Source organism: Hippoglossus stenolepis, chromosome 7 (genome assembly GCF_022539355.2).
Source record: "Hippoglossus stenolepis isolate QCI-W04-F060 chromosome 7, HSTE1.2, whole genome shotgun sequence".
In the NCBI taxonomy this organism is placed as follows: Eukaryota; Metazoa; Chordata; class Actinopteri; order Pleuronectiformes; family Pleuronectidae; genus Hippoglossus; species Hippoglossus stenolepis.
In genome coordinates, this window is record NC_061489.1 from 27,930,733 (window position 1) to 27,955,588 (window position 24,856).

The following is a 24,856-nucleotide window of genomic DNA, read 5'->3' on the forward strand; positions in this document are numbered from 1 at the left end:
CTGTTCCCCTGTCTGTTCCACTGTCTGTTCCTCTGTGTGTTCCCCTGTCTGTTCCCTGTGTGTTCCACCGTCTGTTCCACCGTCTGTTCCCCCGTCTGTTCCCCTGTGTGTTCCACCGTCTGTTCCACTGTCTGTTCCCCGTGTGTTCCCCTGTGTGTTCCACCGTCTGTTCCCCTGTGTGTTCCACTGTCTGTTCCCCTGTGTGTTCCCCCGTCTGTTCCCCTGTGTGTTCCACTGTCTGTTCCCCGTGTGTTCCACCGTCTGTTCCACCGTCTGTTCCCCGTGTGTTCCCCGTCTGTTCCCCTGTCTGTTCCACCGTCTGTTACCCGTGTGTTCCCCCGTCTGTTCCCCTGTGTGTTCCACCGTCTGTTCCCCTGTGTGTTCCACTGTCTGTTCCACTGTGTGTTCCCTGTGTGTTCCACCGTCTGTTCCCCTGTGTGTTCCACTGTCTGTTCCCCGTGTGTTCCCGTGTTCCACTGTCTGTTCCCCGTGTGTTCCCCGTGTGTTCCACTGTCTGTTCCCCGTGTGTTCCCCGTGTGTTCCACTGTCTGTTCCACTATCTGTTCCACCGTCTGTTCCCCTTGTTCCACCGTCTGTTCCACTGTCTGTTCCCCTGTGTGTTCCACTGTCTGTTCCCCCATGTGTTCCACTGTCTGTTCCCCTGTGTTCCACTGTCTGTTCCCCGTGTGTTCCACTGTCTGTTCCACCGTCTGTTCCCCTGTGTGTTCCACCGTGTGTTCCCCGTCTGTTCCCCGTCTGTTCCCCTGTGTGTTCCACTGTCTGTTCCACTGTGTTTCCCTGTGTGTTCCACCGTCTGTTCCCCTGTGTGTTCCACTGTCTGTTCCACCGTCTGTTCCCTGTGTGTTCCACTGTCTGTTCCCCGTGTGTTCCCTGTGTTCACTGTCTGTTCCCGTGTGTTCCCGTGTGTTCCACTGTCTGTTCCCGTGTGTTCCCCCGTGTGTTCCACTGTCTGTTCCACTATCTGTTCCACCATCTGTTCCCCTGTGTTCCACCGTCTGTTCCACTGTCTGTTCCCCTGTGTGTTCCACTGTCTGTTCCCCTGTGTTCCACTGTCTGTTCCCCTGTGTGTTCCACTGTCTGTTCCACCGTCTGTTCCCCTGTGTGTTCCCCTGTGTGTTCCACCGTGTGTTCCCCCGTCTGTTCCCCTGTGTGTTCCACCGTGTGTTCCCCGTCTGTTCCCTGTGTGTTCCACCGTGTGTTCCCCGTCTGTTCCCCTGTGTGTTCCAGTGTCCCCGTCTGTTCCTTTGTGTTCCACCGTGTGTTCCCCCGTCTGTTCCCCCGTCTGTTCCCGTGTGTTCCCCTGTGTGTTCCACCGTGTGTTCCCCTGTAAAGAAGCTTGTGTATAAACAACTTGTTGTTCTCAAACTGACTCAGCAGGTTCTTGTAATTCGAACTTTTCATGTCTCACATGTAGCTGATCAACTGTTTGACTGGTTTTTCACAGTAAAGGTGTAAAAGCAGAGGAGGAGCTCGGACAGTCTTACCCAGCAGAGGTGACGTCTCGGGGCATTTCTCAAGCTTCTTCTCCGGCTGGAGCTCCAGGACCGACGGCTCCTGCTCCCCCCGCTGCGGCTGGCCCTTCCCGGGTTCGTCTTTCGGGGTCACGGTCTCGGCCGGACCGGTTCTGGAGTTGACCCCGGTGGATGGTAACTGGTTCCGCTCAGTGACATTACTGTGGGACTGCTGGTTCTGGACGAAGGCGGACCGGATGTCCAGAGAGCGGACGTAGAAGACGACGGTGACGGAGATGTGGAGGAGACACAGCAGCACCACCAGCTTACAGGTCCGGTGGAGGAGGCTGAAGTTAGCGGGGTCAGCGGACATCCTGAGCGGCTGGAGGGTGGAGTTGGAGCCGCTCGACCGTTCACCGGAAGCAGGAAACAGACTTTGACGGTCCACAGTTCGTCCGTTAGCTCTCAGCCTCCATTTTACTCTGCGTCCGCACGATTCTAACGACAAAGTGAGATAAAGCCGCCGAGCAGCGGGAGCCAGAGGCGGCTCAGGGCTCCAGCGCGTCCCGCTCACCTCTACACCGGGTTAGCCGCTCCTCAACCCCGCGTCTCCGTCACCAGGTCCCGTTCAAACCGGCTGGAGGCGACGGGAGGACCTGGACGAACAAACACGAGAACTCGACTTTACTCGAACAAACACCAACGAAACAACCTTTCACTACGAACACGACTAGTTCCGAACTCACGAGGAAAACTTCGGTCACTGCGGAAGACACCAACTGTCAGGGACACGGAATGATCCACTGCACTTCCGGTTACTGATGACAAAATAAAAGTCCCTTATCTTTTCACATTAGTGAAAAATATCATTATTACCATCACCATTATTATTATTATTGTTAATATCATTATTAGCAGTAGTATTGTTGTTAGCATGGTTATTAACTATTGTTACCGTATGTTTAAGTATATACATGTATGACACTGCTTTGTTGTTGGCTTTATGTTGTTTGTAGTTCTAAAATTTATTATTTTCTTTTATTTCTTTTATTATTGTTTTATTTCATGATATTGTAACCCACTTGTGGCTGGGTTACTATCTACTAGGTCCGATGAGGAGCTGAGGGACATAGACTGTAATAACCATAAATGAAAGTACACAAGATACACAACAAGTTAAATGCAAAATGTAACTTTACTAACTTAAAGTGGCAGGTTATAATTCACAAACATTTGAAAAACAATTGAGTCGTTTTACGACAGTCGTCTCTAGGTCTTTTTCCAGTGATCAGTCTTGGTGTGTTTTGTCAATCCACTGTCTTTAGTCTGTAGATATCAGTGACAGTTCCTGTGACAGCTCCTTAAAAAGCATGTACCCTTTATGAGTCTATGTAAGTGTATGTAAAAACGATCAGGAAAGAAACAAACCTGTGTATTGGACTTTTATTCTGAAGGCTGATGTGTTTCCGTGTTGTTGAAGCTGTATGGATAGGTACAGGAAGAGGCGTGGTTGCCGCGTGTGACTTGCTATGACGTCACTTCACTGGCCAAACTGTTTATCAATTATTGATCTAAGCCATTTATTATTGTTTTTAAATTGATTGATTATTGTTTGATTGGTCCTGACTCAGGTTGATGATGCTTCTTTTAGAAAAGAAGGTTGGGGTCACCATGGTGATGTGGTGACATTCCTTCGCCATGAAAATGTAAAGTAACTAAAGTGATTGGACTCCATTCAGATCTGTCGTCACCTGTCTGTGATCCGTCATCCAAGAAGTTTCTTCAGTTCTAACTGATGCTGGAGTCTCAGTTATTTAACTTGTAGGGTTTTTAATTACCACTCATCCTTCTCCACACATCCACTGAATCATGAGCTTCCAGTAGCAGCTTCAGTACACGCTGTGATGCACTGTGAGGTAAGTCATTCATTCTATAAAATCATTTTCAGTACAATTAAAATCTAGCCCAAAAAATTAAAAATCCTCAACATCAACTTTACTTAACAGGTGCTTACAACATGTAGCCTGCACTCCACCACTTGCTCTACCTCAGAAGACACATGGTGCAAAGTTCTTGGGGAAGAGGATGGTTCTCCACCTCCTCCTCCCACTCTCACTGTGAGTCTCCTGCAGAAACATCTGCTCTAATCTTTATCAGTTGGTACAGCTCAGTTCTTTTTACTGCAGCCCCACTTATATTCAGCGCGCTGATGTTAAAAAGACTAAAAAGCAAACATGACAACAGCTATGGAAGACCTCCTTCGTAGTACAGGTGCCAAAGACTCCGCACCCAAAAGACCTCAGCAGCTACAGGTTGGTGGCACTAACATCTGAACCTTATGAAGACCCTGGAGCAGCTCGTCCTAAAACATCTCCGCCCCCTGAGACCATCGACGGACAAGCTGCAGTTCGCCTATCAGCCTGGCATCGGGATGGAAGATGCCATCATCTATCTACAACACAGAGATCTTTCTCATCTGGAGAAGCCTGGGAGGATCATGTTCTTAACCGGCACCTCTGAGGGACAAACTGGAGCACGCTGGAGTGGATCTGCACCTCACATCCTGGATATTGGACTACCTGACCAACAGACCCCAGTATGTGAGGACCCCGGACTGTGTGTCGGTCACGGCTCTCTGCAGTATGGGGGCCCCTCAGGGACCGGTCCTGGCTCTGTTCCTCTTCACCCTCTACACTGCAGACTTCACCTACCACTCACCCTCCTGTCACCTGCAGAAGTTCTCTGATGATTCTGCGATTGTCGGCCTCATCACTGACAAGGAGGACAGGGAATACAGAGGACTGACACAGGACTTTGTGGACTGGTGCCAGCGGAACTGCCTCCAGATCAATGCAGGGAAAACTAAAGAACTGGTGGTGGATTTCCGCAGGCGCAGACACTCCCCTCGATACCGTTGAATACCCAGGGAAGGGACATGGAGTCAGTGACCTCATATAAGTACCTGGGTGTTCACCTGAACAATAAACTGGACTGGACCAATCATGCCAGTGCACTCTTTAAGAAGGGCCAGAGCAGACTGTATCTGCTCAGGAGACTGAGGTCCTTTGGAGTGCCGGGAGCACTCCTGAAGACTTTTTATGACTCTGTGGTGGCATCTGCCATCTTCTTTGTAATAGTTTGCTGGGGCAGCAGCATTTCAACTGCTGACAGGAAGAGACTGGACCGACTGATTAGGAGGGCCAGCTCGGTCCTGGGATACCCGCTTGACCCAGTGGAGGTGGTGAGACAGAGGAGGATGGCAAGCTGTCTTCTCTCATGGACAACCAGTCCCACCCCCTGCAGGACACCATCACAGCACTGGGCAGCTCCTTCAGCACAGACTGATCCACCCTAAGTGTCTGAAGGAGAGGTATCGCAGGTCGTTCCTTCCTGCAGCAGTAAGACTTTACAACCAGCTCTGCTCCCAGTAAAACTACATGCACCACCACTATGGACTGTCACTTTAATATTCTCAACTGTGCAATATTCACTATACTTTAGTCATTTGTAAAAATTTCTGTGCAATATAAACGGTTATGTTTGCTGTACATATTCTGACACATAATATATTTCTTTACACTGTATATACCGGTTTAATAACATTTATATTTATTCTATATATTGTTGTATATTTCTATTTCTTTATATTCCTTCACCCAAGTACTGCATGCTGCTTATGTGATGTCTTCTGCTGCTGTAACATTGCAAATTTCCCCATTGCAGGACAAATAAAGGACTTGTTATCTTATCTTAATTGTTTTTAATGTAAAATAACTGTCTTTTAACTGCTATAATGTTACCTTGTTGTTATTGTTTTTACTGTCACTCTTTTTACCATGATAAGTGTCTGAGTACCTTTTAAAAGCGCTATACAAATAAAATGTATTATTACCATTATTATTATTATTTAAACATGTCATGGTGTCTGATATACAAACTCATGCACTCTGAGCTTAAACCCTAAGCGGAGCTCCTAACTGCTGTTGTTGATGTGCATGAGTAGCTGCAGTCTGTGTTTTAAAGGGGACATAGCATGAAAATTCCACTTTGTTAGTGCTTCTACAGGTTAATGTGGGTATCTGGCTCATGTCTACCAACCCAAAAACTCTGGGGAAAAAACACTCGCGCGTTTTGTTATAGTTCCTCTAAGTCAGAAACGTCATGCTTGAGCGACTCGATTGCGCTTCCTGGGTTTTGTGTCGTAACAAGGAACTGGAAGTCTCCTACATGGTCTTGGCCCCCGTCCCCCCACACTCGCTACGCCGGTTTACACGGAGGCAGCGAGGCTGCGAGGCAGCGCCGTTCCCAAGCACGCAGCCGGGCTGTTCACACGGGACGAGCATTTCTCCGCTGGTCAGCCCGCGATTCACTCACATGTGGCATTTGTCTGGATCGTTGGGACTGGGAGGCTGCAGCAGCTGCTCGGGAGCGACCGCCGCTCTCCGTGCGTGAGCTGGAATTTGTGTCAGCGCCACACAGCCAGCAGTGTGGAAGACTTCCGCAGTGTTCAGCGCTACTGTAACCCCCGAACCCCGACATTCAACGGGTACAACAACAAGCGGAGAAAGCAGAATCGCGGGCTGACCTTATATATACAGTCTATGGGGCTGACCAGCGGAGAAATGCTCGTCCCGTGTGAACAGCCAGGCGGCTGCGCGCTGGAGAACGGCGCTGCGCTGCCTCGCAGCGGTCTTCCACACTGCCAGCTGTGTGGAAGACTTCCGCAGTGTTCAGCTCTACTGTACGCCGGGTTACAGTAGTTCCGCCGGGTTACAGTAGTTACGCCGGGTTAAGTAGTTCCGCCGGGTACACCGGACGCGGAAGTGCCGCTGCGAGGCAGCGCAGCGCCGTTCTCCAGCGCGCAGCCGCCTGGCTGTTCACACGGGACGAGCATTTCTCCGCTGGTCAGCCCCATAGACTGTACATATAAGGTCAGCCCGCGATTCTGCTTTCTCCGCTTGTTGTTGTACCCGTTGAATGTCGGGGTTCGGGGGTAAATGATGGTCTTCATAGCCCCCTCTCTTTCTCTCTCTGTCTGTCTGCTTGTGTGCTTGTAGTGGGGGGGCAGAGGGGGACATTTAATTATGTGATTGGGAAAATTAAAACTCCAGGACAACAGAAAGGGAATACAAAGTATGGGATGCATATTTGATAATTTATATCATATAAAATATGTAATTTATATCGTTTAAAATCATGGGGGGGGCTCATTACCATTTAAAGGAACAGGCACTCAAAACAGGTCACTCTGTGGAGGGCTGTTTTATACAGGGTAAAAGGCTGTTTTAAATGATCCTTGTGGTATTTTGACCAAAGTATGTTACAGACATTTCATTAAGACCCCAAGGAACCATATCAACTTGTGGTCAAATGGGCATGCTATGTCCCCTTTAACATGTTTTACAGACTTACAGCCTGAGGGGACTTTCTTAATTCTGGAAACTAGTTTCCATGTCGAGATAACTGGTGCGAGCACTTCATCTCTGACACACGGGGGAACATTTGACAACGTGGTTTATTTGGCGATGCTGTAGAGTTGTCCTGAGATGGGGCAGTTCTGCCTGATGCCTCTCATAACTGCCACAGCTCAACGCCCCCCCACCTTCACCACACAACTACCCCCACTGTACAGCAGCTTAACCCAGGACAGGAACCAGAAGCTTGATCTACATGATTTAATCAATGTTATTGATGATTTAATCGATTATTGATGATGTTATTGATGATTTAATCGATTATTTCACTTCCAGACAAACTTGCAGCTGGCGGCGGACAGGGTGACGTGATGACGTCACGGCCGTACGTCAGCTGCTGTGGAGGAATGTGCGGAAACTTCTTCTCCACTTTTGTCTCCGCGCTGTTCGTCGAAGAAAACTAACCCGAGGCCGGAAAACGTGCTCGGAACTCGGTGAAAGTTTGTCCCGGAGGAGTCGGTGAGTGTTTGCGGGGCTGGGCGAGAGGCGGCGGGGCTCCGTGGAGCTCTGGGCCCGGGGCAGCTGCAGCGGAGCGGCGGAAAGTTGTGTCGAGTTCAGGGTAAAATGGAGGCGCTGTCCGGGGCTGATCAGGACCATGGCTAACACTCCTGTGCCCGCCCAGAGGCCGACCTCCGCGGACACACAACACACACAACCCCGTACTTAGAGTCACTTCAGCGGACACACAACACACACAACACGGTACTTAGAGTCACTTCAGCGGACACACAACACTGTACTGAGAGTAACTTCAGCGGACACACAACACACACAACACGGTACTGAGAGTAACTTCAGCGGACACACAACACACACAAACCCGGTTCTTACACTTTTGTATTATTTAATTTAACTTATATTAACAACTTCACTTTCACTCTGGATTCAATGTGAACTCACATTTAATCGGGTTTTAATCCGGATTCAAACTGAATCTGCTTCATTTAATTTAATGTGTTTGTCTGATTCAAAGTTTAAACTGACGTCACTTGTGTTGTTATTTAAACTTAATTTCTGTTTTAATGTGTTTAACTGTTCGTCCTCCGGCTCTGACTTCAGTTAGTGTGTGTGTGTGTGTGTGTGTGTGTGCGTGCGTGTGTCGCTGTCGACTGAGCTGTGGTGCTGTTTCAAAATGGCCGACAGACACATTGTGTTCACTGCAGACAGACACATAAAGTTTCAGTGAAAACATCTGAAGCCTCTTCACTTTCTGCTCTGAGGATCCAGGTTCATCCAGGTCTCCGTCCTCCTCCGGATTCAGAAGCAGCTGATTGTTGTGGCGTCGACAGAGGAAACAAATTGATGATTGTGAATTTGATAGTGTTGTTGTTTTTTGGATGATTCCAGCTGTGTGAAGTTTGATGTGATAGAACTTTTCTTCCTCTGTTGATAGAAATGTCTTCACACTGATTGTGTCATTGATGGTTGATCAGAATATATCTGATGCTTTACTTGTGTTTAGTTTGAACGTTGACCTTTGACCTTCCCACCTACAGCTGTCTGTCCCGTGGAGGTGAGGAGTTGGAGTCAACATGGCCGCTCACACGGTCTTTTCGGATGAGATGTTTCCTGTCGGGGTTTCTGTCATGGAAGAGGGTCAGAGTCTTAACGACCTGCCAAGAAACACGCTGCCCGCCCCTCAGCTGGTGATGCTGGCCAACGTGGCGGCGGTGACAGCAGGGGAGGGCGGCGGCTGTGACGGCAGCACAGCTGATGAGAAAGAGATGATGGAGCTGAAGACGGTGGGAAGCAGCTACTCCGACAGCGAGGACGAGAACATCATCAGGTCAGAGATTCTTCTATTGCTACACAAACTTAAACTAGGGTTAGGGTTAGGGTCACTAAATCCATTACTAGTTTTTCATTGTCAACAGACCTGAGTAATCTTTGGATTATCTCTGGTTAGTCATGGGTTAGTCTCTGGATTATCTCTTGTAAACTTTGAGTAAACCTCTGTTAAATGTTCAAGATTATGTAGCGTAAACACAAAGCCACGTTGAGTGCTGGTTACGGGAAACTCTGAGCTAGTTTTTGTTCGGTGTTGATCGACCAAGTCAAAACGGAGAAATGTTCATATAAATTCAAACTACAGAATGAAATAACTAGAGGGGGGGGGACTGAGCAGGGGAGAGAAACAGCAGAGATGCTGATAGTTTGAATTTTGGACAAAAAGAAATGAAACCACACCATGAAATCGCTCACTGTTAATGTAAAGACAGTGATTTGTCTCAAAGAGCACATCAACTGTCTGTTTTATCTGTTTTACAAATATATCTTAATGTCTAAAAATATAACATTACATTTTGAACTAAAAATGCTTCGTTCAGCATGTTTGTGGTTTTTATAGTAAAAACACACATTATTTTCCATATTGCATTTAATGTGTTTGGTGTATTTTGTGGTCCATATGTTAATGTACTGTGTCAAAGTGAGAAAATAAAAGTCTGGTCTTGTCGACAAAGTTGACCTGAAAAAACAGATACCACTCAATGGATGGTAAAGAATTTATGTGTAAATAAAGGTAAATTCAAAAGTATTAAAAGCAACCAAACGAGCCAAGGACTCTGAAAAAAAGATTAAGATACTTTTTACTGCTGAAATTTAAAAAGGGAGCTCAAGGTCACTTAATGTCTGAGTGTGGTGAATCTCTGACACTGACCTGTGTTCACTCACCTGTCCAAGCAGGTACAGCTACGACAACCAGAACCACAGAGAGGTCTGCATCGTCGAGTATCCCGAGTCTCCCGCCCCCCTCAACGCCGTGGTCGTCGGTGGTAACCATGCAGGAGACGAAGAGGAGGATGATGGGGAAAAAGCTGAAGACCTGTCTCACCGACCTCAGCCCTGCCCCCCCACTGAAAAGAAAATACCCCAGAAGTTCGCCAAACTTAAAGACGGCACTGCCCCCGTGACAGAGGGTGCAAAGAAGAAGAAACCGTTCCACTGTAAACCGTGTCACTTCCAGGCTGAGAACGAGCAACAGTTCGTCGAACACCTCAGCACCCACAGCGTCAGCAAGATGATGGTGGTGAACCGGGTGGAGGGGCGCAGCAAGACCAAGGCCAAGGACATCGAGACCCCCGAGTCCCAGCCGCAATCAGGCGGGGAGGGGGACAGCAGCGGAGAGTCGGGGGTCACAGCAGGTGACGTCAAAGGGCTGATCAGGTGTGAACGGTGCGGATACAACACCAACAGATACGACCATTACATCGCACACCTGAAACACCACAGCAAGGAGGGCGAGGACCACAGGTAATGTCCCACTGCAGCGAGTAGGTCAAATAAGCACCTTCAGTTCTATTTTATTTGTATAGCGCAAAATCATAATATACATTATCTCAACTATGAGCAGCTCTGACGACTGTGGAGACATGATAACAGAGAGAAGGGGAGAAGTGCTCAGTGCATGATGGGAGTTCTCCAGCAGTCTAGACCTATAGCAGCTTAACTAAGGGATGGTTCAGGACCTGATCCAGAACTATAAGCTTTATCCAAGAGGAACTTCTTAAGTTTAAGCTTAAAACGACGTCCACACCCAAGTACTGACTGTGTTTGTGTTTGTCTCCAGGGTGTTTAAATGCACGCTGTGTCCATACACCACCGTCAGTCAGTACCACTGGAGGAAACACCTGAGGAACCACTTCCCGAGCAAACTGCACACCTGCAGTCAGTGTTCCTACTTCTCCGACCGCAAGAGCAACTACATCCAACACATCCGCACTCACACAGGTGAGTCCATTCAATTTCTCTTCTCAATGTAGGAAACTTAATTGGTATGTGTTGCCAAAGCACAAATACAATCTTCAAATCACTAATGGACACAAAGTTGATGTTATAAAACATATGAAAGGTCATCACATACTTAAATCTTCTTTTCCTCTAGAATGAAGCCTATTTTCTCCCTTTGCGTCTAACTAATATATTCAGGCAATTTTTTTTTTTCAAATTTGCGATAGAATTCCTTGCTGATATTTCTGTTTTTGACATTGTGTGAGAAAGTGTAGCTGTTTCTACATCTGCCTCATTACACGGAGAGCACCAGTCTCTCAGCATCAAGCTGTGGAACAAACACCTGAAGACCGGTTCAGACTCGGTTTCCTGCTTTGTGATGATTGAAATTATTTGATGTGATGAGTTTATTTTTATCCAGGTAAACATGTGATGTCTGTGTTGTACAGGTGTGCGTCCCTTCCAGTGTATGTACTGTGACTACTCCAGTTCACAGAAGACTCACCTGACCCGACACATGAGGACTCACTCAGGTCAGTCAAAATATTCCTCATCTCCTGGAAATAAAAACGACCAGACTGTTTATAAAGACGATCGGCGACTGTTACCGATGTTGTGTTATTGCCACTAACTGGTTGATGTTGTTCCTGTCACTCACTGTTGACTCTTGTGTGTTTTGTGTTGCTCTCACTGAAGCAGAGGATTGATGGTAAAGTCTTCTACGTGATGTCACTTCCTGTGTGCTGTTGTGTTGTATTGAGTCGTGTTCACGTCGTCAGTGGTTTATCTGCTGTGTTGTGGTGACGACCTGAAAGCTGCATGTCCTGATTACAGATCAGTGTTAATGTTCATGGTCTGAAGTTATAAACACACAATGATTTAAAACATAGAAACATTTACTGATTACATCTAAAGCCTGAATAGATCAAAACATTAGAATCTAATAATTTATTTCAGCTCAGGCTGGCCTGTGTAGGTTTAATAAAAAAACACAGGGACATGAGTGTTTTTTTATTAGCTAATGAACAACATGAACAACACGTCGAATGTCTCAGATTTATAGAACCATATCTATAGAAAACGCTCGCCCCTGTTCTGTGACCATTTCTACAACATCCAAAGACTCTGAACAACTGGCTGGAAAATATTCTGTCGATCAACAATAAACCATTTTTAACCTGTTTCGGAATCAAACAAAGATGGCCGTCGGTTTTCCACCTGCAGTTAGTGTTGAACTGGAATTATGCTTCTCCAAAGATTCATGTAAACATCTCTGCAAACCTTTATCAGAGAGGGGAGTTATGGGTAACTGTAGGTCGTAGGAGTTGACGTGGAGAAGTATGATTCCAGCTTTGCAGTAAACAAACGACAAGTCCTCAGATGCGACCATCAGACTCACCTGCTGCATGAAACTCTTGTGTATGACTTATAGGCTGCTGCAGTTTCATAACATCTCATCCTTTTGTGTGTAGGTGAGCGTCCGTTCAAGTGTGAGAGCTGTAACTACCTGGCAGCCAATCAACACGAGGTGACCCGTCATGCCCGGCAGGTCCACAACGGCCCCAAACCTCTTTCCTGCCCCTACTGCGACTACAAGACCGCTGACCGCAGCAACTTCAAGAAGCACGTCGAGCTCCACCTCAATCCTCGTCAATTCCTTTGTCCGCTCTGCAAATACGCCGCCTCCAAGAAATGCAACCTGCAGTACCACATCAAGTCCAGGCACTCCGGGTGCGACGTCTCCGTGGACGTTTCCAAAGTCAAACTGCGTGTCAAGAAACTTGGTCCTGACAGTGTAGAACAAAACTCAGACACCAGAGCAAGCAAGTTTGACAATTCATCTTGCATTGAGGAGGATTCTGACATGGATGATGGAAATGAGGCTGAGACTCTGGACTCGAGCCCAATCAATCTGTCAATCAGAAAGAGCAGCAGGCCCAGCACCGCCCACTCTGTGCAGAGTGAAACACCGGAAAAGGCTCAGAAGAAATCCAACATCACGTCCGAGAAAGAGAAGCTACTGAAAACAAAGGACAAGATGGAGCCAGAGAGAAAAATCACAACAAGGCAGAAGAAAAACGAGAAGGTCAACGAAAAACATACAGACAACACAACTGCTAAAGAAACGGAGATGATCGCTTCCTTAAACACAGACAGTAAGGTCAAACGACGAGTTAAGAAGCTGCCGGCAGAGAAACCAACTGTTCAGGACCAAGCAGAAGCACCCAAATCCCTAAAAGACCAAAAGGAGACAGAGAAATCTGACCAACAAAGATCCAAGGAGGAAAGAATAGTGTGGACAAAGGTGGTAAAAGATGAAGAGAAGTCTGGGAGGGAAAAAGAACAGAAGAATGATGGCAGTGGAAAGGAGAACAAAAGCTTCAATAAACATAGGAAGTTGGGATCAAAGAAGACAGAGGAAACTACAGAACATGTCGAAGAAGCTCAACAGAAACCACAAAGTCCTCAGAGGAAAGAAAAGACTTCAAAGAGGAAAGTGGGAGAAGCATTAGATCTTTCCAAAACGTGCTCAGCTGAGACGCCGTCCAAGACCAGGCGAATGAAAGCCTTAGCTGCTGAGAAGCTGCAGTCGAAACCCGCCTCCGATGAGTCCAACAAGGCAGTTGAAGCCACTCTCACGCAGCACAAGTCCAACGGGGCAACACCAGTAAAGCACAAGATGACAAGGAAGTCCAGCAAAAGAGTTCCAGGACTTCAGAAACCTGATGACTCAGCTGAAGACAAGATGACATCAGCAAACAGTCCGTCCACTGAGGCTCCAGAAGCATCCACTCAACCAGACAACCCAACGGTCGCCACGAACTCTGAGCACCCACCGACAGAACCCTGCCCTGAGAAGCAGAAAACCCCAACAGATGAAACTGTGCTGGAGAAGCCTCTGAACCAAACGGAGGTGTCACACACCTGCAGCCCAGGTGAGGACACACCCTCTCCAGCTGAAAACTGCCCTGCGCCTACCTTCCTCAAACCCACATCGCCGCCCTCTCTGGTGCTTCCAAGCCAGCGAATCAAACCCGCTGACACCGAGGATGATGAGGGGATTCACAGCAGCCACGAAGGGGGAAGTGACATCAGCGACAGTGCCTCGGAGGGTAGCGACGACTCCGGCCTAAACGGCACCGGCACCCAGTCAGGGAAGATGGCCAACGACCCAGAAACGCCCACCGACGAGATCCCCACACCGACGGAGCTCAAGAGTCACATGTGCATCTTCTGTGACCGTACGTTTCCTTTGGAGGTGGAGTACCGCCGGCACCTGAACCGGCACCTCGTCAACGTCTACTATATGGACAACACAGCCAAAGGACAGAATTAACCTTCTTGAACTTCTTTTGATGGTTTACATTTTTTTGCTTGAAGCAGAAAGTTTGCATTCTGACGCTCTGAGCCCGAAAACCAATCGGAGCCAGTTCTTCCAAGTTAATGGTCATTATAATGGTTCTTAAGGACGGTTGTATAAGATCACTGTCCTCGTCATCCAAAGTCAGAATGTGACCTCTGACCTTTTGACAGAGACCAAATGAGTTTGATTCGTCTTGTTAAAGTTACAGATTTTCATTGCGTTTTGTTTGTAGCTACATGATATGAAATAACTCCGGACTCAGTCCTCCACCATCATCACGATGAACAGCAGGTGATGTTATCACGTTATCGACATTAAGCTTTGACCGGTTCACAGATCTAAAGCGTTCCCATTATATATTCACTTCTATTAAATGGCAACACGTGATGCCGGCTGGTGTTCCATCAGAGGACGAGAACACAGGTGTCTGCTTGTTCAAACGCTGTTTAATTGTGATGTGTAGATGTTAAAAATATTCTTTTCTAAGGGGATCTTTGTTTTTAAACCGGAAGTGCCTTTGACAATCATTAATGTCTCAGCTGTTTGTTTCAGTGACGTCATTCACATGTTGATTTACTGTCTGTTAGCCTCAGCGGGAAGATGCCGCCGCCCACTTTGGTTTTAGGTAGAACTGAACATCGAATATGAAACATTTCATTCTCCCTCAGAACAAATAATTAGTTTAATGTTTATTAACCTTTAAAAACTGTTGCTGAAGGAAAAACAATAAATGAAACTCGTGTAAATAAATTGGTGCAATATTTTCTCTTTTAGTGAAGACTTGTCTCCATGGAAACGAGCAGGAACCACGTCACATGATGTAATTTGACCTTTTTATTATCAACTGTCGTTACATCGGTTGATTGATTATTGGCAAAACTAAAATCAAATCCATCAAATAGAAAACGTTTCACTAGAGGACTTTCAAAATAAAACACCACAGATGTGACTTTCAAATTTAAACAGTCAAACAGAACCTCATGAATCCTTTGAGACGTCAGCGTTTAGTTTCCAGTGACATCACTGTTTTCTCCGTCTGCAGGTAGGGGGAGCTCTAACAAACACTAACTTCATACTTTATTCTGCTCCAATTTTAAATAAAGGCTTTTTTTTTTTAAAAAGGCGTCCCGTTCTCCGTCTCCTGTGTCCATCTGCAGTTTCACTTCCTCTTCACCGGCTGCCTCTTGGCTCCTCTGGCCGACACGCCATCGTCCATTAGCCCTGGAGGCTTCATCAATTTGTAGGCGGCGGATTTTCGGATGCGTTCTCCTTTCAGAGAGACGATGTGAGGAAGCATCGGTGGCGTCCTCAGACTGAAACCCGCCGTCAGAGGACTAAGAACCCTCAGTATCACCTGATCACCTTCCACCGCCGTCACAGCGACCCAACCTGCACTCAGGACGGACTGGGTCAGGGATAGGTTCTTACAACTGAACCAAATTTATAATTTGATTAAAGTTAAGTTTCAGTGATACAATCAATAAAAATCATTCATGACTAATTAATAATGATTTTGGACTCGGTTGTGTCTCCGGTGTTTTTACCTGCAGATGACAGTTTGACGTCAGCAGCCGCCTCCAGGTAACCTCGACCCTCCAACCTGAACTCCTGAGGCACTAACGTGGGGAACTCCTTCATCCGCTCCGCCCCGCCCGCGGGCACCTGAACGTGCACACACACACACACACCTCAGTGTTTAAACTCCTTCATCCGCTCCCGCGGGCACCTGAACGTGCACACACACACACACACACACACACACCTCAGTGTTTAAACTCCTTCATCCGCTCCGCCCGCCCGAGCACCTGAACGTGCACAACACACACACACACACCTCAGTGTTTAAACTCCTTCATCCGCCCCGCCCGCGGGCACCTGAACGTGCACACACACACACACACCTCAGTGTTTAAACTCCTTCATCCGCCCCGCCCGCGGGCACCTGAACGTGCACACACACACACCTCAGTGTTTAAACTCCTTCATCCGCTCCGCCCGCAGGCCTGAGCGTGCACACACACACACACACCTCAGTGTTTAAACTCCTTCATCCGCCGCCCGCGGCACCTGAACGTGCACACACACACACACACACACACCTCAGTGTTTAAACTCCTTCATCCGCCCGCCCGGGGCACCTGAACGTGCACACACACACACACACACACACACACACACACCCTCAGTGTTTAAACTCCTTCATCCGCTCCGCCAGGCACCTGAGCGTGCACACACACCTCAGTGTTTAAAGTCCTTCATCCCGCCCGGCACTGACGGCACGCACACACACTCAGTGTTTAAACTCCTTCATCCGCCGCCCGCGGGCACAGGCGTGTGTACGCGCGCACACACACCTGAGAGTTTAAACTCCATCCGCTCGCCCGCAGGCACCTGAACGTACGTGCACACACACACACACACACACACACACAACCTGAGTGTTTAAACTCCATCCGCTCCGCACGCGCACACACGTTTAAACTCAACAGCTGACTGATCATGTGACGCACCCCCAGCAGGACATGTCCTGCATGTTTTGCGTAAAGGCTGTCTGCTTTGTCCAGACTGGTGACATGAACCGGGAGACGACTGGATGCCACGACTGAAAACCAGCAGGACTTCTGACCCTGCAGAGGAAAATAAATCGATAACAGATGTTACATACCAACAGATAATGGATTAATATGCATCAAACGTGAAAGAGTGAGTGAGGCCAGCTCTGCCAGCTGAGCTGTCGTCGCCCTTGACAACTGATTATTTACTGTGACTCACCTGCAGGAAGTCGATCCTGGCCACGCCCCCCACAAACAGACTCATACCAGGCTTCAGAACAAACGTCCGTGGGACGATGGCCGACGTGGGAACCACTGACCTCACTTCTTGTTCGGTCAACAGGCTGAGGATCTGGGCGAGAGTCATTCACACAGACAGTTTATTATGGTCTGTCATGACTCCGATCTGTGTGCGTGCGTGTGCGTGTCTCACGTCGTCGTCCTTCATGATCCCCGGCGTGTCGTACAACCAGTGAGCGTCCTTCAGCTCGTTATAGCTCAACTCCTCGGGCGTCCTGATGGTACCTGAAAGGTCAGAGGTCAAGAGACAGACAGGTCAACGTCAGAGAGACACTTCCTGTCCAGGGCTGTAGTGGTTAATAAAAAAAAAAAAGGTGGCAAACTATAATTTAAGAAAAGTTTATTTTATAAACAATGATGGAATGTAACTAAGTATATTTAGTGTTGCAATTTTATTTTACCTTATACATCTACTCCATTACATCTATATTATTAGAATAACTTTTTACTCCACAGTTGCTACAAATAGAATCCTGCTTTTACAATAAAGCATATGTAATTATAAAAAGGTCATTGTCCAGCCACCATCATTGTTTTCCAGTCAGTCAACAAGAGAGAGGGACAGACCGACAGTCGACAAGCGAGAGGACAGACCGACAGTCGGCGAGAGAGGGACAGACCGACAGTCGAGAGGACAGACACAGAGCAGACAGAGAGGGACAGACAGACAGGTAACAAGAGAGAGGGACAGACAGACAGGTAACAAGAGAGAGGGACAGTCATCAAGAGAGAGGGACAGACAGTCATTCAACAAGAGAGAGGACCGACAGTCGAAGAGAGGGACAGACCGACAGTCGACGAGAGAGGGACAGACCGACAGTCGACGAGAGAGGGACAGACCGACAGTCGACAAGAGAGGACAGACAGACAGGTAACAAGAGAGAGGGACAGTCATCAGAGAGAGGGACAGACAGTCAGTCAACAAGAGAGAGGACAGACAGTCAGTCAACAAAGAGGGGGACAGACGTCAGAGGCGGTCGTCAAGAGGACAGACAGTCAACAAGAGAGGACAGAATAACAGAGAGGACAGACAGTCAACAAGAGAGGACAGACAGTCAGTCAACAAGAGAGGACAGACGTCAACAAGAAGAGGACAGACAGTCAGTCAACAAGAGAGAGGGACAGACAGACAGTCAACAAGAGAGAGGGACAGACAGTCAGTTAACAAGAGAGGACCGACAGTCGACAAGAGAGAGGGACAGACAGACAGTCGACAAGAGAGAGGGACAGACAGACAGTCAACAAGAGAGGGAGACAGACAGACAGTCAACAGAGAGAGGGACAGACAGACAGGTAACAAGAGAGAGGGACAGTCATCAAGAGAGAGGGACAGACAGTCAGTCAACAAGAGAGAGGGACAGACAGTCAGTCAACAAGAGAGAGGGACAGACAGACAGTCAACAAGAGAGAGGGACAGACAGTCAGTCAACAAGGGACAGACAGTCAGTCAACAAGAGAACAGACAGTATCAGTCAACAGAGGGGACAGACAGTCAAGAACAGTCAACAGAGAGGGACAGACAGTCAAACAAGAGAGGACAGACAGTCAGTCAACAAGAGAGAGGGACAGACAGTCAGTCAACAAGAGAGAGGGACAGACAGTCAGTCAACAAGAGAGAGGGACAGACAGACATTCAACAAGAGAGAGGGACAGACAGACAGTTAACAAGAGAGAGGGACAGTCAGTCAGTCAACAAGAGAGAGGGACAGACAGTCAACAAGAGAGAGGGACAGACAGACAGTTGACAATCAGTTAAAAACCGGACAATAACAAAGGAGTAAACCACCATAAAAAGTTGAGTAAACACTTTGTCGTATTTAAAAAGTTGTGTAAACGGCGTTTACTCACTACAGCCGAGTTCCTGTCTCACCTGTCGTCCGTTCTCCGTCTTCATTTTCTCCAAACGCCAAACTGTCAGGATCAAACTGGATCTCACCTGGTCCGGATCCGACCTCGGCACGGAATGTTCTGCCAACACGACCTGAGAACACGTGACCGGGTGAACATGTAATCATGTGACCAGATGAACATGAGACCCCCCCACTCCTTACCCACTACGTAGCCTTGCCTGCTGAACCGTCTCATTCTCGTCTGCTCGACATGCGACAGCTCGTCCTCCGTCAGTTGCGACGCCTTGTTCAGTCGTTTCTGTCGCCTGAACATTCTGTACGGTGTCGGGTTGATGATGGGAAACTTCAGCAGGTTCAGAGTCGTCCCTGAACACACCACGGTGGGAAAACACGCAGTCACATGACACAGAAGATCAACGTCTGACTGATCCTATAAATAAATATCTGATTTGAATTTGAATTTGAATATTTAACAGGTTAATACAAATTTAAATTAAGTATGCGACGGATGAAAATATGAATCAGCGGACGTTGCGTCAGTAGCCGTACCTCTGACCTGCTGATGTCACTGGATTATATTAAAGTGAAAGTGTGGTGCTCACCGGGCCAGGGCGATATGGTGGCCTTGTGGATGACCTCGGAGGCCTTGGACTTGCAGTAGTCGGACTCCAGCAGCGTGTTGAACAAGGTCGACTTTCCTGCGTTGGCGCTCCCAACCAGATACACGTCACCTTTGTACTTCCAGGACCTCTGCAGGCTGGATATCAGCGTCTCGATGCCGTACCCGGTCTTGGCACTGACGAGGTGGATGTCGGTGACCTGGCCCCCTAAGCCGGCCACCTGACAGTACTGGGCGAGCTGACCCTTGATTCGTCGCAGGTAGCCGGGCGAGTCCCTGGGTAGCAGGTCGATCTTGTTGCCGAGGACAACCACATGTTTGTTGGTACCAACCAGCTCAGGCAGGTCGGGGATGATGGAGTCGGGGAGGTCGAGCAGGTCAACAATGAGCAGCACCAGGACCTGAAGGGGTCGGATCTGCTGCACCACCGCCCGGTACTGGTCTTTGGACACTTCCAGGTGCAGCGCCTTGTGGTGGTAGGTGAGCAGGTGGCAACGCTGACAGATGGCGCTACGCAGACCCCCCTCCTGCAGCAGGGCCTTGTACTTCTCACTGGGCAAGTACCCGGGGGCCTGGACGGCGGTGCAGTGCAGCACGGCTCCGCAGCCTGAGCAGCAGGTGTCACTGACCGGCTCATCCACATCCGGAGACCCGAAGATCTTTTGCTCACCTTTACCTGCCGCCGCCGCCGCCGCCTTCTTCCTCTTGGTCTTTGCAGCCACCAGGTTTTCATCCAGTGGGAAGTCAATGTCCTGGAACTGGATCAGAGAGTTAGGGTTCGTCTCCTGCGGGGCCCCGCCCCTCAACCCCTGCAGCTGACGTTCCAGAGACCTCAGGTATTTCTGAGGGGGGACAGGAAGGGGGGGGGCTGTGAAGCTCAGTTGGTCGAGCAGCTTCTTCTCCTGATGTGGGTCGTCCTCTAGATCTGCACCAGAAGAAAGAGGAGCACAGAGGTAACATAGAGGAGCTCAGTGCTGCCACACGCTGGAGGTGACAGGTATTTATCATCATCAATATTATATTATAATATTATAATATATTGGCCGGCTGTGGCTGAGGTGTAGAGCGGTCGTCCTCCAACCTGAAGGTCGGCAGTTCGATCCCCAGTCTTCTCCATCAGCATGCCGAAGTGTCCTTGGGCAAGATGCTGAACCTTGAATTGCTCCTCATAGAACAAGAAAGTGCTGCTAATAGATGCTCTGTATGAATGTGTGTGTGTGTGAATGTGTGTGTGAGAATGTGTGTGTGTGAGTGTGTGTGTGTGTGAATGTGTGTGTGAATGTGTGTGTGAATGTGTGTGAGAAATGTGTGTGTGTGAATGTGTGTGTGTGTGTGAGAATGTAAAACTGTAAAGAGCTTTGAGTGTCATCAAGACTAGAAAAGCGCTGTATAAATACAAAACCATTTACCAATGGTATTATTATTGTAACTGGTTTAACACGTCAGTAACATGTGAGGAGGAGTGGTAAGCCCCCACCTTTCTTTGTGAACACGTCTGATACCACAGTTGTGTGGGAGCCTGCCCCCCCCCTGTTTATTCTTCCCTTTGAGGTGACCTCATCACACCTGAAACCCCTTCCTGCCTTTTGGGTTTGGGCTCGAACTCTGACTCCTTCTCTGAATGTAAATCACATTAGGACTCATTAAACATTCCTGCGAACGTCTGAAGCCCGAGTCTGGGATTCATCAACGTGTTCTTACCGAAATGTGTTTGTACTCTGCAAACACATTTAGAACTTCCTCAGATCATGTGTACGCACAAATGATGAAGGCCCGGCTGTCCTAGAAAATGTAAACACCTTTTTAGCTAAATGCATAGTTTATTAAAACTCCATTTATCAAAAAATAAGGCTTTAATAGACAATTTAATTTACTAATGCATTGACCAAATGTATTAAATAACCATGATGCTCTTTCATCCTCATCATTTCGTCATAAATAAAATCTTCAATACTTACTTATATTAAGTTACAATACTTAGAATAGAGTAAATGAGAATTTTTATATTGAAATGTAACAGTTTTAGCTTTCGTTAAATTGTTTATTGGCCTTTAATTGATCGGTCACTCCCAAATATTTCTAGAGCCAAGAAATTGCTTATCCGTAGTTTTGATGTATAGATAATCAGATATGAGAGCTTATGAAATAATATATCTATATAGATATCTATACATCCATCTATGAAGTGGACAGGTCTTCTGCTCATCATCATGTGTGCCCCATGTGACATATTGATCAGGTTCAGTCTCTCAGACTCATCCTTCAGGTGCGTGTCTCCCCCGTGCGTGTCTCCCCCGTGCGTGTCTCACCTGTGTAGTCCACAAACACGAACTGCTCCTCCAGGTTCGGGTCCACGGTGCAGCTCCGGACTCTTCCACGGTCTCTGCTGCTCCACTGCCGGATCAGACCTCGGACTGACCCGGGTCCGGAGGGTCCGGAGACCCGGCGGGTCAAACACGTCCACAGCGGCCGGCGGACACACACCTGACACAGCTGAGATACGCTCATACTTCCGGTTTCACCTTGGAGCTGGAACACACGCGCCTGTTGATCACTTCCTACACGGATGTGACGTCACACATAATCTTTTCGTGTTCCGTTAAAAAAGAGTGAGGCAAATGACGACAGGAGGTCTCACTCTGCTACAACTTCAGGAACAATGTTAGTCATGGTTCAATCAGTTTAGTTTTATATATAAACTGAATGATGCATGTTTTATTGATAATGATATGAATATTTGAATTAATCTTCATGTTAAATTATAAAGACGTTTTTCTGCAGTTGATTGAAGTTTATTCACAAACGTGTCAATAAATACAGTTTTATGGCAGACACAGAAAGTATCGACCTACCGTCTGAAGTGAGAACTCCTGTTCTCTGAGGATCGCTGCACCGTCACGTCTCTTCACTTTCAACATGATGTCGATCAGGAAAGTTTCACTGAGATCAGCTGCGACTCTGGTTTCACCTGCTGCTGCTCAGGTGAGTCCATCTGCACCAGTATCACACCTGATCCTGTTCAGATCCTCTTTAGACCTGGTTCTGTTCACACCTGCACCAGTATCACACCTGATCCTGTTCAGATCCTCTTTAGACCTGGTTCTGTTCACACCTGCACCAGTATCACACCTGATCCTGTTCAGATCCTCTTTAGACCTGGTTCTGTTCACACCTGCACCAGTATTACACCTAATCCTGTTCAGACCCTATTCAGATCCTCTACAGACCTGATCTACTTCAGACCTGGTCTCACCATGTTGTGTATTTAGGTTTAGGTTCAGTCTCTGATTCTTTGAAAAGGTCAAACCTTGAAACCTGAAGTTAAACATTAAACTGTTTAAACAGAGAAAACAACACACACACACACACACACACACACACACACAGATCTTGTCTGTAGTCCAGGTCCAGATCTAGTCTTCTAGTCCAGGTCCAGTCTGTTGTCAAGATCCAGTCTGTAGTTCAGGTCCAGTTTGTAGTCCAGGTCCAGTCTGTAGTCCAGATCCAGTCTGTAGTTCAGATCTCGTCTGTAGTCTAGGTCCAGATCCAGTTTTTAGTCCAGGTCCAGTCTGTAGTCAAGATCTGGTCTGTAGTTCATATCCAGTTAGTAGTCCAAGACCTGTCTGTAGTCCAGGTCCCATAGTCTGAGGCTCAGTTTTACCATCAGAGTGAGACCTCTGCTGTCTTGTCTCTTCTCTGCAGCTTCGTGTGCGTCTCTCCACTGGTCCCCAGCAGCAACACAAAACTTTTTACGAGTTCCGCACCTACTGCATCCGTCCAGAGCAGAACGCCGCCTTCCTTAAACTAACCAATGAGAAGGTCCACCTGCGCACCGCCCACTCCGAACTGATTGGCTACTGGAGTGTTGAGTATGGTGGCTTGAACCAGGTTTTCCATATATGGAAGTATGGTAAGTGCGTTCTTTTGTGGTCGGGTTCTTGTTCGTGGTTTTTAACGTGTAAGTGACCTTGTCTCTCGTCCATCAGACAGTTACGCTCAGCGGACGGCGGTTCGGGCGGCGCTCGCTCACGACCCCTCATGGATCTCAGAGTACATCTCCAAAGCGATACCAATGTTGACGTCTCAGGACAACGAGGTCACCTACCACGTTCCCTGGAGCCACCTGCAGAGGGCGCCACAGGAGGGGGGTATGCCCCACCCCCTCACACACACATTGTAACAAAGACGATGTGTTTTTAAAGCAGGTGTGTGTTTCAGGTGTGTACGAGCTGGTTTCTTACCACATGCGTCCTGGTGGTCCAGCGGTTTGGGCCGATGCCTTCCAGGCTGCTGTAACTTCCCATGATGCACCAGGATACGGCAAGCTGCTGGGAGCTTTCCACAGCGAATTTGGAAAACTGAACAGAGGTGAAAAAAACGACAATAACACACAGACAAAATTATTATCACAGAAGATTCTGGACATCACAGTCATCCAACTTCTTGTGTGTGTGTGTGTGTGTGTGTGTGTGTGTGTGCCCGATGTGTGTGTGTGTCCGGTGTGGCGCTCAGTTCACACCCTTCAGTGGTTTGAGAGCGCCGACCATCGAGCTGAGGTTCGACACCGATCTCACACTGACTCCAGATTAGTCGCTGCAGGTGAGACACTGTGACATCATCAGTAATAATCCACGCAGACCAATCATTTCAATAATCATAATCTCTCTCTCAGTCAGAGACAGTGTCGTCCATCTCGACTCTCAGAAGAACAAACTCATGTTTCCGTGTCCCTTTTCTCCGATGAAGTAAATTCCTGTCTCCATGACAACTGTACATGAGTTATTCTGTCACTTGTGAGTGACAGTGTCCAATCCTGTGTTGTGAAAGTTGAAGGGGGCGGAGCTTGTCTTTGTTTTACAGCTACAGTAAAAATTGACTGCAGCAGAATTTGTGTCTGTGTTGTTGTTGTCATGGTGACCACGTTATTTCATACCTTCACATGTGTAAAACATGACGTTCATGAAAAATACGTTAAAATAAAATCTTTTTGAAAAACTTGACATTCGACTTTCTATGTCTGCGTTCTCTTCCAGCTGCAGTCAGACCGATGTTCAGCTGAATCATGTTTATGATGATCCAGGTTTTTACGTCATATAAACACAGAGAATCTGACAAACTGAAACTGAAGCTCAAATATTCAAAGGTTCAAGTTTTATTTGTCTAGCCCATATTCCCAAATCCCAGTTTGTCTCATGGTCTTTAACAAGGTGAGACGTCCTCTGTTCTTAACCCTCAACAAGAGTCAAACTACTAAAACCTTTAACAGGTAAAGAAGGTAGAAACCTCAGAGACACATGTGAGGATCCGTCTCCCAGGACGGACACAAGTGAACAGATGTCACGTGGAACAGAGAACATCAGAAAGAATAAACACTTTGTAGCAGAACTGAAGGTCAATGAACTGATGGATTATTGTCGGTAATGGTCGAGTATCTGAGGAGAAATATTATATATCAAGCAGTCCTGATGTGATCATAGTCCACGGTCAGGATCCACC

General features: G+C 47.6%; 4 protein-coding genes across 9 annotated transcripts in view; 2 read left to right on the top strand and 2 right to left on the bottom strand.

Annotated features, from left to right (window-relative positions):
- The window catches only part of b4galt1l (DP-Gal:betaGlcNAc beta 1,4- galactosyltransferase, polypeptide 1, like), a 14,500-nt gene extending 12,193 nt beyond the window's left edge, over positions 1 to 2,307 (bottom strand). Inside the window, exons 1-2 of the mRNA XM_035161896.1 lie at positions 2,219 to 2,307; positions 1,506 to 2,128 (exon numbers count right to left, since the gene is read on the bottom strand). Coding sequence (XP_035017787.1) covers positions 1,506 to 1,845 — 340 coding nt within the window. The 5' untranslated portion in view covers positions 1,846 to 2,128; positions 2,219 to 2,307. The remainder of the gene's footprint in view (positions 1 to 1,505; positions 2,129 to 2,218) is intronic.
- A 4,948-nt stretch (positions 2,308 to 7,255) lies between these two features.
- On the top strand, positions 7,256 to 14,789 carry rest (RE1-silencing transcription factor). Of its 2 annotated transcripts, none has more exons than XM_035161118.2 (6): positions 7,256 to 7,405; positions 8,443 to 8,732; positions 9,629 to 10,198; positions 10,515 to 10,675; positions 11,125 to 11,208; positions 12,148 to 14,789. In XM_035161118.2, the coding sequence occupies exons 2-6, from the start codon at positions 8,479 to 8,481 to the stop codon at positions 14,010 to 14,012; spliced, it is 2,934 nt and encodes a 977-aa protein (XP_035017009.2). In that variant the 5' UTR covers positions 7,256 to 7,405; positions 8,443 to 8,478; the 3' UTR covers positions 14,013 to 14,789. The 2 variants fall into 2 exon arrangements, with proteins under 2 accessions (XP_035017009.2, XP_035017011.2); XM_035161120.2 differs by having other exon boundaries at positions 9,632 to 10,198.
- A 69-nt stretch (positions 14,790 to 14,858) lies between these two features.
- noa1 (nitric oxide associated 1) lies at positions 14,859 to 21,947 on the bottom strand. Of its 5 annotated transcripts, none has more exons than XM_035161121.2 (9): positions 21,670 to 21,945; positions 19,344 to 20,285; positions 18,943 to 19,107; positions 18,762 to 18,872; positions 17,025 to 17,116; positions 16,812 to 16,943; positions 16,550 to 16,666; positions 15,584 to 15,701; positions 14,859 to 15,428 (listed from the first exon to the last, which is right to left on the bottom strand). In XM_035161121.2, exons 1-9 carry the CDS (start codon positions 21,866 to 21,868, stop codon positions 15,199 to 15,201), a joined length of 2,106 nt encoding a protein of 701 aa, XP_035017012.2. In that variant the 5' UTR covers positions 21,869 to 21,945; the 3' UTR covers positions 14,859 to 15,198. The 5 variants fall into 5 exon arrangements, with proteins under 5 accessions (XP_035017012.2, XP_035017013.2, XP_035017014.2 ...); XM_035161122.2 differs by having other exon boundaries at positions 15,289 to 15,428; positions 16,474 to 16,666; positions 21,670 to 21,946; XM_035161123.2 differs by having other exon boundaries at positions 15,332 to 15,469; positions 16,474 to 16,666; positions 21,670 to 21,947.
- A 261-nt stretch (positions 21,948 to 22,208) lies between these two features.
- nipsnap3a (nipsnap homolog 3A (C. elegans)) lies at positions 22,209 to 24,360 on the top strand. Its single transcript, XM_035161129.1, has 6 exons — positions 22,209 to 22,342; positions 23,063 to 23,270; positions 23,347 to 23,508; positions 23,579 to 23,728; positions 23,873 to 23,959; positions 24,033 to 24,360. The coding sequence occupies exons 1-6, from the start codon at positions 22,277 to 22,279 to the stop codon at positions 24,107 to 24,109; spliced, it is 750 nt and encodes a 249-aa protein (XP_035017020.1). The 5' UTR covers positions 22,209 to 22,276; the 3' UTR covers positions 24,110 to 24,360.
- Positions 24,361 to 24,856: the final 496 nt, after the last annotated feature.